This window comes from Rhopilema esculentum, chromosome 8, assembly GCF_057945365.1.
Source record: "Rhopilema esculentum isolate cy_ngs chromosome 8, ASM5794536v1, whole genome shotgun sequence".
Lineage (NCBI taxonomy): Eukaryota > Metazoa > Cnidaria > Scyphozoa > Rhizostomeae > Rhizostomatidae > Rhopilema > Rhopilema esculentum.
The window spans coordinates 203,977-216,688 of NC_142822.1; the positions used below are offsets into that span (position 1 = coordinate 203,977).

The 12,712-nt window shown below is 36.1% G+C and overlaps 1 protein-coding gene across 2 annotated transcripts in view; it reads right to left on the reverse strand.

The window, feature by feature from the left end:
* The window catches only part of LOC135695040 (uncharacterized), a 27,420-nt gene extending 21,044 nt beyond the window's left edge, over positions 1–6,376 (reverse strand). For both annotated transcript variants that reach the window (XM_065213979.2, XM_065213978.2), the window contains exons 1-4: positions 6,220–6,376; positions 2,281–2,592; positions 1,259–1,534; positions 25–282 (exon numbers count right to left, since the gene is read on the reverse strand). In XM_065213979.2, the coding sequence (XP_065070051.2) occupies positions 25–282; positions 1,259–1,534; positions 2,281–2,592; positions 6,220–6,262 (889 nt within the window). In that variant the 5' untranslated portion in view covers positions 6,263–6,376. The remainder of the gene's footprint in view (positions 1–24; positions 283–1,258; positions 1,535–2,280; positions 2,593–6,219) is intronic.
* Positions 6,377–12,712: the final 6,336 nt, after the last annotated feature.

Consider the following 12,712-nt stretch of genomic DNA (forward strand, 5'->3'; position numbering starts at 1 on the left):
TGTAACAAACAAAATTCTACTTACATCGAACATCCAATGTGAGACTCTTAGAAACAGTCAATCCAGCATTATTTGTAGCAGTGCAAGTATATGATCCATTATGATTTCTATTAACAGAGCTAATTGACAGAACAGATATGCTAGAAACAACAGTGCCTGTTTTGTTGGTCCAGGAATAGGCTGCTGTTGGGTTGGATTTTGTTGTGCATTCAACGAAGAACGATGATGTTTCATTCAACACAATTGATGTTGAAGATGTATTGAGTGCAATTGGGTCAATATCTAAGAAAATATAAAAACTTGATTATAAAATCCGTACTGACAAACCAGAGGCAAATGCAAGTATGTTTTACCATGAGAATTAACTGACAAATTCAACATAGCCTATACATCACAATTCAACAAAACTTCTTTCGAGGAGATTCCCAAAATTTATTAACATAGTGCTTTTCAACACCCAAGCATTTGCAATAAATAAAATATTTTGTAAAATGAAAATGTTTGGCTGGCAAATAATAATGGCTTCCTATGTAGAGTCACATTGCCTTGTATGAAAAGATTTTAGTATGAAATGTTTTTCCAATCTTTTTGCTACTTTCTAATAAAATCAAAGTACACAGTGAACAAACACATTATTTGTGGCATAATCTACATGCTTGTGTAAAACCAGTCTTATTGGCTTTTCTCTCTTTCTACATGGGCAACATTACTATAGGTGACTTTTCTTTGTGAAAAATTAAGGACATGGGACCACTCAAATTTAAGCAGCAGGAATTATTTCTGCCCTCTTTCCTTACATTAATCATTCTTCAATATCAAACCAGACATTTGTTGTGCAAAAATTTACTTTTGAGAAATGAAGAAACACATTGTGGGGTTTCGTTTTTTTTGGGTGAAAATACCAACTGAGGGAATGGCAAAGAAAGTTGAGGTGCAGGGAAAAAAGAAGAGTTAAGGGTCTACTGACTTTTTCTTGAACAGTCCGCTAACATTTAAAAAATTTCTCTAAATTCTATGCACAAAATGAAATTATGATAATTAGCAAAAAGTACAAGAACTATCGTCAGCACAATAAATTTGCATGCTTTTTGAAAATAAACAGACCCAAACTTTTTCATTTAGTTATTGAACATTCCACAGTCAGAATCCATGCAAAACTAGGATCATCTTATATGGGGGGGGGGTAGGACTCTGAACATTTCAGTAAAAATGAAGATCATGAAAGAAAAAAATACAATCATTTTATAAGAATACTAACAATTGACTGTAACTGTAGCAGCATTTGAAACAGCAATCCTTCCATTTGAAGCCATACATACATAACTACCAGTATCATTTCGAGTAAGATTGGAAATTGTGAGGCTCTTGCCACTTTCTGTGTATTTGGTTTTACTAGAATCATGCAATACACTGCCATCTTTTTTCCACTGAAATGTTGGTGCTGGAACACCATCTGCATCGCATGAAAGCTTCAATGATGAGGTGCTTTCATTTAGTACAGTAGACTGTGGATGGGTGAGGATTCGTGTAAACACTGAAAAGAAGACAACTTGCTCTTTTACTGTATCTAAATTTGACATTTATACCCATGCATCAATAACAAAAGAAACTGAATGATGTGAATACACTGACAAATTGAAAAAGCCCAAAGACAATTTTTGTTTAAATGCCTGTTATCCTGTTAACTATTAAACAGGTTTCAAGTGGCAAACAGTGAAACCCTTAAAATCATATAAAAAACATAAGGGAAAAGACAGAAGTGAATGTGAAAATGTGCAAAGACCTCAAAAAACATACCAATACCTTTGGCAAGCATTGAACCAATTTAGCACGATCACATAAGAACCAGCCAATAATTAAAGTTCTGCTATCATTTCAAACTACTGTATTTATTCGATTAAAAGCCTTGGCTAATAATTATTTTTAAGGCACGTTTTGCTGGTTTATGATCAAGAATGGCTTATAATTACATTAAAACATTATATACACAGCATAAAAGGGGCAATTTTTTTCATTTTGAATAAAAAAGAATTGGTCAACTGCTCTTCTAACACTTCAAATTCCTCTTCCAAGAACATGCATGAACTATTGAAATTTGTCAAGCTTTCAAAACACCATATAAAAAAAGCAACAAAATTGTAACAAATATGATGTTTCTCTTTCAAAATCGCCTCATTTGATGCTTGATATAATTCACATAAAATGTGAATAACAAGGTATAATAAAGAAATAAGATTTTCATTTTTTTATTTAAAAAAAATCAGTCAAGAGCTAACAAACCTTGCACATTTAAGTATGCAGTTTGAGCAACTGAACTTTGATTGTTAGTAACATTACAAGAATAACTGCCAACATCATTGACATCAGCACCAACAACTGTCAAGATACTGCTGCTCTTTGATCCAGAAATGACATATTTACTGTTGTTTGCTAGATTAGCTGACAAGTTATACCACTGCACTTCAGGCAATGGATCACCCAGGAAGGTGCAATTGAAAACTGCATTTTGCAATGTGGATTGAGAGGAATTGTATGCAATTGTTACATTTTCAGGGGCTTTTGAAATAGCTGCAGGCTCCAAACTATAAATCCCTATAAAAAAGAGTGATCACATAATAATATGAAAATGTATTTTACTATAATTTCCTGTCTAATCATGGTCACCTGAAATAAAATGAGTAAATGACCTTTACAGCAGGAATTGTGGTTGCAGTACAGTAGACAGCAGAGCTAGCAGCAATTCCAACCAAACTGATAATTTGTGATTCATGAAACAAAAATGCGAATTTGTGGCAGGATGGCTAAAGGACATTTCCTTGATCTGAAAAGGTCTGACAGCCTGTTGGCTTACAAAATTACACTTTGGCAACTGGACTGTTTTGAAGACTTTTGGCAGGGATTTTCAAAGTGGTGATAGAGTCCAGAGAAAAATGTTGATATAAAACGTTATTTGGAACAATAATGAAATATCCATCATTTCAGGTGTGGTTTTAAAAAAATAACCAATTTGTAGCTGGGCTGAAATGTTTTATAAAAGCAAGAGATCTTCTAGGTTTGGTTGCTCAGTAGATAGGCAGCCCATGAAAACAGAAGGAGATACCTAAAAAGAATATATATATATACCATTTATAAGAAATATTATAGTTTATATAAAAGGAAAACGAGCACCTAAATCGAAGCCATAACAATTTTTCCTCTGATTACTTCCAGATGTTGGTGTTTATATGGAGCAGAAAGGTTGTTAGTTGTTTTGATGAAAATCACCAAAATCATTGCTCTATTAGTTTCAAAATTTTATTGCATTATATTTCCATCCTCTAACGGACAGCAACTCAACCTGAAAACTGCAAGCCAAAGTTAACCTGATAGCAAATTTTCAGTGGCTGGGGACACTGAAATTTTTTATCTTTATTTTTTTGGCTTAAAAACTTGCATAAAATACTTTTCACTTCTTGTCACAAAGTGGGCATTAAGGTACATTCTCAAAAGAAAGGGCACAAAGCTTCAAGACATGATTCTATCTAGAAGCAGCTTTTGTCAATAATGATGATTTTCAACAAAAAACTTTGCACCAAATTAGACAAAGGACAGATAGATCAGGCCTCTCTGGGAAAAAACAATGCAGGCTATAAAAAGCCCTTCCCAGTTTGGCTGCATGGGCTATTTAGCCCTTCCAGAAATGTTATTAATTTTTTATATCTGAAGTATTTTCAAGGACAAAAATTAATTACTACTCTTTTGGATAGCAAAGTCTTGTCAGGTTTTGCCAGTCAAATGTAGCTTTTTGGGAATGCCTAGTTTATATATTGTGACTTGAAAATAAATTGTTTTGTATTTGACAGCATGGTGTACAGTTTCACACTTTAATTATTAGTAGCATTAATCACGCTATATGTCATTCCTTTCATGTGAACACATATCTTATTCCATTGCAAGTTTTAGCAGATAATACAAACATGTGCTGTATAAGGAAATGGAAATTTTCTATTTATAACAGCATTTGATAAACACATGGTTGTGTAAGACCTCTTTCTCTTTATTACTAACACCCAGATATTTAGAGGTAAGTAGTATAAACATTGGGAAGCTAAACGGCGCGGATTAAATGAGACATTGGTTTGAAAAACTGCGCAGGCTGAACAAGTTCTCGCAAATTTATTTTGAGTGAGGTTTGCGTGGGCGCTGGCTATAGCCCGCGTCTCCAGGAAAGGCCTGACATAGATGCAGGTCTGTTAATTTTCTCTAGGGGCTTTCAACCTTCTCTTAGCAAGCTTGTTAGCCAGACTAATACTTCATAGAAATACTGCCTTAACCATTGCTTGACCACTGGCCTAGAGCATATGAATAATTCATGTTTCCCTGAGGTCGAGATCAAACCACCTGAAAACTAGGAGAAAATTAGCTAAAATTGTTACACCAGAGAAAATATCTAATGCAAGTACCTGATAAACAGTGAAGTTTGCAGTTCTGAGTTGATAAGTGGTAATAATATGGGGTAGATTTTAGCAGCAAGGTTAGGGGTGCTAGAAAATGGTTGAATTTTTTGCCACAAACATTATGGTGCCTGGCAAAAGAGTTTTTAAAATTCATTTTTTTCTTCAACATAAGGAAGGTAAGAAAATAAATGAGCCCAAGAGATACAGGCCAAAAAGCACCATGTTCCTTTGCTTGCTTGATATTTTATGAAAACACGACTTTCAAAATGGTTTGATGACAAACAGAATTATATAGTCTATAACACAAAGCATTGGGTTAAGCTGCCAAGACAGTGACCATGGAACAAAAGCTAAAGAAAAAGAAAACATTCAGGGATCCAAACCATTTTAAGTAACATCTATGGATTCCACCAGGCAACTGATCATCCCAACAACAATCATAGGCGTAAAGGACATAGGGGCTGCCCCCTCTCCCATAATATGGCAACATTTATCAAATTTCAGGCAGCAATATTCGTGGAAGAACCATAGTCTCCTCTTTTAGCCTCCCCATCAGCCCAGACTGGAACCTGGTACATTGCGCCACAGATCTGTGGCGCACAGTAATTTCCAATTATGGAATGCCGACGTACTTTGGCTTTAAGACTGGCGGTTGGCCCACTCTTGGTGCAAAAACTGACGTAATTTGGCGTACATTTAATGGGTTTCCGTACAGGCCCGCACTTCCCGCTATGCGGCCCCCTGTATGGTAGTAGAGCAAGAGTGCATTTCCAGTGAACTGGAATCACTCATATTCAAAAATTTTCTTACCCTTCTGCGGCAACCATGGTGCTGCCTCGGGTAGTAGGAATATAGAGATGTTTTTATGATGAAGGACATATACTTAATAGGCATAAAAAATTAAGCAATTAAATTCTTAGTTCAAGAGGCAAAGCTTATGCCTGGCCCCAAAGCCCTAAAAATGTCATTGCGGCCCTGTTTGCGTAAAGTTAACATTTGGCGGAGTGGATGGAGTGGAGTACCGGCGCTACTTGGCGCATGATGGATGATCTATGGCGTACATATTTGGGGTGCCAGGCTCATACTTTCCAGAATGGCCATGGCCCTACACCGATGACCACAGTATTTGGAAAAGCCCACTAAACATGGCAATGGATGAGAGTTAAGACCGCCTCAAGGTTTAAGTTCTAACTGGTTACCGAAATTTTGCGTTATCAGATGATGGATAGATCTTCGAAAGAATGCTTGGATATACGTTGCACAAACAAAAGATAAAATTTCTGAACAGAATGCGAACCACGAAAGTATGTGGGCTTTGAAATTTAAAAACTCCTTGGTTCTCGTTAAAGACAAGCTGACGAGTAAACTTCAGTTGTGGAATTTATTTCCTACACATACAAAACTCCAAATTTACTATAAGTAATTCAAATAAACGAGGAAGTAGGAACGTTCGTAAAGCTCTCTTGTCGTAGGCCCCTGCGCCCTGCCTTGGTAGAAACTTTCAATTCCACGACATTAAAGTACGGACTACAAAATAGTTTTGGAAAATCAGTGAGTCGTCAAGCATAGACTTTAACGGCATCTAATTACACTTTAATGTTAACTAAGAGGTAAAGATGTATAAAATAACAGGCAGCCGTATCAAAAGGCATATCCAATATCACTTCCTTGTTAAAGGTTGTTTTGAATTCATACTCGAAAGTTCTTAGTTGGATTCTAGCCCATGTTCATAGTAGGACATGCATAATTTGATGAAACATTGAAGACATATCAAATATTGTACCTGAGAACTGGAGCGCGGTAGCAATCAGAATAGTGAGAAGCATTCTTCACATCCACCATAAATAATCTGATAATGAAAATAACGCCTCACAATCGGCACCTTCAATCTTTCCTTCGCATTCGATTAGCAACGTTCGCAGCGGTCGTGACTCACGAAAGCGTGGGACAATGACATCATAGGAGAAGCTGAAAGTCAACTTTTGCAAGCACAGAAATATGACAAAGGAAGTACTATGATGCTATGACAGAGGTACGGTAACGGAGATGATGAAACAAAAATGGATCTGCCTGTAGGGTCAAAAACATTTTGCTAACAACCACTTTTGCAAATTTCAAATATATTAATTATAGATGCTAAAAAGTATTTTTTAGCATCTTACCTTCATACCTGCCAAAGTAAAACACTCTTGCAAAGCGATTAAAAACAATTTTTAATAGAGTATAATTAATTAATCACTGAACCATAATATATCTTTAGTCTTTCCTGTTTTGCTTTCCCTTCATTTTTTCTTTTACCCGTGAATAATTTTCCATTCGACATTGAATTCCATTCTCCTATATTTCATGTGTTCTTATTACTGTTTGGTTCGTGTAATTGCATTAAAAACCTAGATCTGAGACTTTCCTGATGCTTGCAATTATGAAATTATGCTAGATAATCTAGCAACATTTTATAGTAACTTGATTAAATATTGCTAAGAATAAACATTGAATTGTAAATTGAGCTGAATTAGGTTAAACACGTAGTAAAACAGCGTTCATTTTAAAGAACCCTATAATTAAACAAGCATTCAAGTATTTTCATGACGCTGTTCTCATGAAAAGAAGTTCCAATTAGATATTGTTGAAAGCAATAGAAATTATGTATATTCATAGAAATTATGGAATTGCTATTGTAATTTGATTTCTTTGTATTTAGCTAAATTTTTGTGAATCCAACGTGGCTTGTGTTCTTTCAGTGCGATTCTATTACAAGCCGAGCAAATTATGATGTGTGTTCAGTTAATGGGCTGATCGTGCAATATAGAAACAAATAATATACAATTAGATTGATAGCTTGACGGGTTTAACAATTAGGACATGACATTCCTCCTATTAAAAGGGTAGGACCATCATACGATATTCAAGGACTTTTTGCACAAGACAGCTAAAAACTAACTCTGTTTAAAGGTTTTATCAAGAAGTTAGAGGTTTTATTAAGAAGTTTTATCAAGAGCTAGAGATAGTCTCCCGTAACCTAGTTGCTTGGATGCAGAAAAAGTAGCAATCCGGTTATCCTAGCAAACAGTCTCGGTTGCACCTCAGATTAACCTGCATGCAAGTTTCTTCATTAATCAACAATATGACTTTTAGCAAGCGTAGGATTGATAAATGGGCCGAAATAAAGCGATTTGCCTTTTGTCATACACCAAATCCAATTGAAAAATTGCCATACTTTGCCACTCCAATTGAGTAATTTGGCTACAAGCCATTAGCCACTACCGTCCTTCCCTGTGTTCAAACCCTAAATAAAATATGTTAACAAGATACAATCCGTCATGATTATCCTGATAATGAGGTTTCACTTGCCAATAAACTTAACGCTTTAAGATGATTCTATCAGAAATAGAATCAAGCCTTCATATTTGAAAAGATTTTAATGCTCCCAAGCAAAAATCTTTGAGAATATCAATAAGTATTTGTAATTTTGATAGCTATGTGCCAAATTGTTGGTATGTTATTTTTAGTGTCTAGAAGCATGAAAAATATAATTTTCCAAGGAAATGATCAGGGCCTTTGTTTTTGATTAGTTAGAAAGGCGACCTGATCTATTTGTTTGAAAAAAGGCAAAAAGAATTTATTTTGACAATAGGATTTTTCTTTAAAGTTAAATCAAGTTAAAATTTATGATTATAAAAGTTTCATTAACTTTTGCAAAAAAATGTTATATAATAAAAGAAAAAGGCCTGTGGGTAGAAATTTGATTTTTACACACACTCAAGAGTTTTCTGAATAAAGTTTGCACGCTAAGAGATACAATGCCTGCCAAAAGTACTTGGAACAGTTCTTTAAAAAGTGGATCACTTTGTGTAGTGCCTTCAACCAGTGGAGCCACGGGGGGTGGGAATGGGGGGGACTAGTCCTGACACATCTTTTACCCCCACCCCAATTATCACAGGTTGGAGCCGCCACTGCCTTCAACAGACTTAACTGCTAAAACTGCTTTGCCTATATCGAATACCGTAGAGTTCATATGGCTTGATAAATGAATGGTATGAGGATTTTCAAGGGCACTAATTTTTAATGTACAGAGATTTTAAATGATGCTTCCAGTTTGAAATTTCGTATACTAATACGCTTAATATTAGGTAAGTTTTTGAAATATTTTTATCATCCATTGCAAATCTAAAATCTTACTTAATTTTTTACTGTGTGGTTGAATTAGCGGAAGTTTTGATTTACAAAATTTGTTATAAGTAATGATCTATGGCGTCACTTTAAGTAGTTAAGAAATGTAAGATTTTTAGTAGCAAATATAAAACTTGCTTCATTTGCGACTAACAAAATTGAAGTACTTTGCTAGATTCATATATATCATTATTATAAAGTGAAAGTAGCAAAAGTCCAAATATGCCTCCGTGTGCCAAACCGCAGGAAATATTTTGCTTTTCGGAAATTTCACTGTTTTAAAGATTTGATTTATCAAACATGTTACTTTTTTACTGTACATTGAAACAAATAATGCGCAATACCTCTTTGTTTACAAGTTGTAGGTTATCTAATATTATAGGTTATCTAGTTTTTGAAAAGCAAAGGAATTCCACTGATACTGTAGTTGGGAAAACTGTCCCCCCACCTATCAGTGGCGGTGCCAGCCACTAGGCTCTTGGCGGGGGAAAAAAAGACAATTTTTTAGGCCATGTCCTTTTTATCGCCAGAAAACGCCCATTTACCAACAAGAAATGCCAATTGTACCCAGGGGTGTGGTGGCCCACCGGGATGCAGAAAATGTCCAGGTAGGCCCTTTAAAACTTTTCATGTGGGCCCCTTGGATCGGATTTTTCTTCCTTTTAAGCTTTTATCATTTGCAACATCAAATTTGTAATAGAGTTTTTACAAAGAATGCATCGTCGAGAGAAATTGGTCCTTCGATGAGAATCAGTTCAGTTCAAGGAAAAGAAACTATGGGTAGATCATGACTTACTATATCAGAATTTTTACATTCAAACTTGGTAGTGGTTTTGAAAGAGGAAGGCTTTGAGTTTTTGTCGAAAATTATTACTAGAAGGTGATGTTTTTATACGTATGAGAATTTCATTCGAGCATTTAGCTCCGTAGTAGCGCACTGATCTAATACCGTATTGCAGAGTATTTTTCTGTGTTAGGAAAATATCATTTTTAGTAGCCAGGGGCGAAACTTCACTATTTTCATTAGGGGGTATGAAGCTTCGATGCTCGACGAAAAAGCGTGTCATGCTTGATGGAAGAGTGTCATGCTTCATTTTTAGGGCACATCACCTCAAGGGTTGAAATCATCGGGGACCACGAGAGAGGGTCACTAAATATGTTAGGCTTTCAGACTCAGGCTGGTTTTCAAAGCCAAAAAAGTATGCCTCTAGTATTTCTGGTGCTGGCTATAAGCATTTGTTTCCGAAAAGCAAGCATTTGTAAGACCTATCTTTTTAATAAAAGAAAAATAGTCTTCACGTTTTTAATCTCTTAGCTATAAAGAGAGCAATGGAACAACAAAAACACAGCTTGGAAATTTTGGAAATTAGAAACAAATGTTTCAACAAAAATAGTAATCCTATAAAAGAGCACCAGTCTTATTTTCTGAGTTTGATTTTCAACTTTCGGTTGCTCCGTAAGGAAATTAAAATTTTTTAGACGCCCAAGCACGAAGTAAGTATCTCTGAATTCACCATAACACAATCTCTCAAGCTAATGCAAAGAAAACCTTTTTTATTGGAAATATTTCACAGGTTTACCTACCATCAAAGCTCAATCTTCATGTTTTCGTAATTATGGATATTGCTTAAAAATAGAAGAAACTCGAATTTCTTTCTATTCTTATCTTAACTACAATTCCCTGATGAATGTTATATTATTTCCCGCTAAAACATTCAGCTTAAAGCTATTTGTTACTTGTAACAGCTGTTTAAATTTTCTTTAGTTAACAGAACGGCCTTTGGCGAAGGGTGCAATACTTTTGGCAGGGGCGAAAATACCGGGGGGTGTGGGGGGGTGTGACACCCCCCCAATCCAAAAAAAAGGCGATTTCGCAGGGCAATCGAAGATTTCGCAGGGCGCCAAGAAGAGCTTTATTGCCACGCAGAAACGCCACCTCTGAAGTTCGTAAAGGGCCGTTTAGGAATTTTGAAATGGAAATATCGTATTTTTTATGAACCTCCCTTCCTGACATTGCATTTTAGAGAACTGAACAGGTATGTAAAGAAAAGCTCCGTTATTTGCAAAGCGAAAGTATTTCTTACCGAAAGTCATAGCCAATGGATGCACAAATTGATGCATATGTTTATGAGGGCAAGATTGAGTCCATGCAAATTAATTTAAGTTGTAAATTATTTTCATGACAGGTACGGCGCCACTGGGGGGAATAGAGAGCTGAAAGCCCCCACTTTGGTCAAGAAAAGAATTTTTTATCATTTTATATATTACTTTTTAACAGTGCATGAACTAAAAAACATAATAAATCGTCGAGATACCAATTTTGTTTCATCTAATTGCTAACTTTTTTATGTATATTTTTATCATTTTTCTTTTATTTGCATTAATTCAGTAAATCATTTTCTGTATCATTGCAATGTTTTAATTTTGGATGTGTAAACATGGCCTTCTCGATACAAGAAACTGCACATTTTTGTTCAGGAAAAAAATTCCCCAAATCAAAACAACATCTTCCTCTGTCATTCACAACTATGTGCAATCACAACTATGTGAAGGAAAGGTTACCGTTTCTTTCCTTCCCCAACGTTAAATACTAGAGTTATAGCATGATATTCCCCCTCCCTATTTTTCCCAATAAACAATAATATTTTTAAGAAACAATCAGTTCTTTAAGCACAATAGTATTTTGCTAAATTTTTGTCAGAAAGATGCTTTTTAGCCCTTTTACAAGGTATAATTTCAAAATTTTCTTCACGTCGGACCCAACCATGGTGGGTCCTCCTACCTCACTAAGCTTGATTCTTAGTCCCCCTGGGCTAAATTTCGTTGCGCTGTCTACATCATGTATGCCCCCCCCATTAGCTGTTTATTAGCTTGTATTTTGAGAAATAGATATTTCATAGGCAATGAAGTTTCAAGTTTGTTTTTATTGCTTAGAAGTTTGTCCTTGGTAAAGACCAGTGTACACTGGTAAAGCATTCACTAGTAACCTATAGACAACCGTTGCTACGAGGTCTGCAGGGCACCACTCAGTTTTGCAGGGCAGAAATCCTTTTCACCCCCCCCCCCCCAAACCTATTGGCCAAGTTACGCCCCTGACTTTCGGAACGTGAGTGTAAAACCTTAAGAGAATTTTGGGGCATAACTCCTCATGAATGTAGGATGAAGGTTTCATACATTTGGAAAATAAAATGTTGCTTGATTTTTCTCAACAACGTATTCCGAGATGGCATATCCTTCATTTTTTGATCTATTATGCTTCATATATTTTTCAAAGATGGTTGGTGTTCAATGGGCTCCGACGCAGGATGGAAAGGGGGGGGGGAATTTAGCAATCATAACAAAAGATTTTGAAAAAAGCCATATTGTTTTGCAAACAAGTGAGGGGGGGGGCATACCCTGTGTTCATTTCCTTCTTGCATCAAACACACTTTTCTCTCTGTCTATACTTTCACTGTCGATCAATAAACTTTCACGTACTTGTTGGGTCGAAAGTCATCATGTTGCAGTAATAGTCTATCTTCAAACCCAACTCTACAGCGTGTTATATGATGCGCTACGTACTGGCTTTGAAGAAGAATGGTTCTGGGACTCAAAAACCAAAATAAAGGCACAAGATTTTGAACGGGATAGAGCCTCTACGACCTCTGGTCAAAAGTTACAAGAAAGAAACCAAGACATTTTTCAAGCCTGTCACATAATTGACATGGTCATAGAAGACCTTTGCATGAAACGAGCGAATGCAGAGAAATATTTTCGGACTGGTATTAGCAAGCAGTAAAGATGGCACAAAAAGTTGATGTTCAGCTGTTCCGTTCCTTAACAGTATTACAAATCAGCTGAAGGCAAGACTTGGAGACAGAAACCAGCTGAAGGCAAGGCTCGTGGAACTGTTCAGCCTCCTCCCATCTGTAGTGGGAAGCAAAGAATTCAATAATAATATTTTAAAGAGCAAAATGTCTTCGGATATGGAAGATGATGGGCTGCTTTTCAAAAGTGAGCTGGCGCTGGGAAAAGGAGATGACAGCAGGTTCGCCGAGAGGGGGACAAAGGGGCGAATTGCCCTAGGGCCTTGAGGTCTAGGGAGCCTCACAAAGCAATGAATTCCG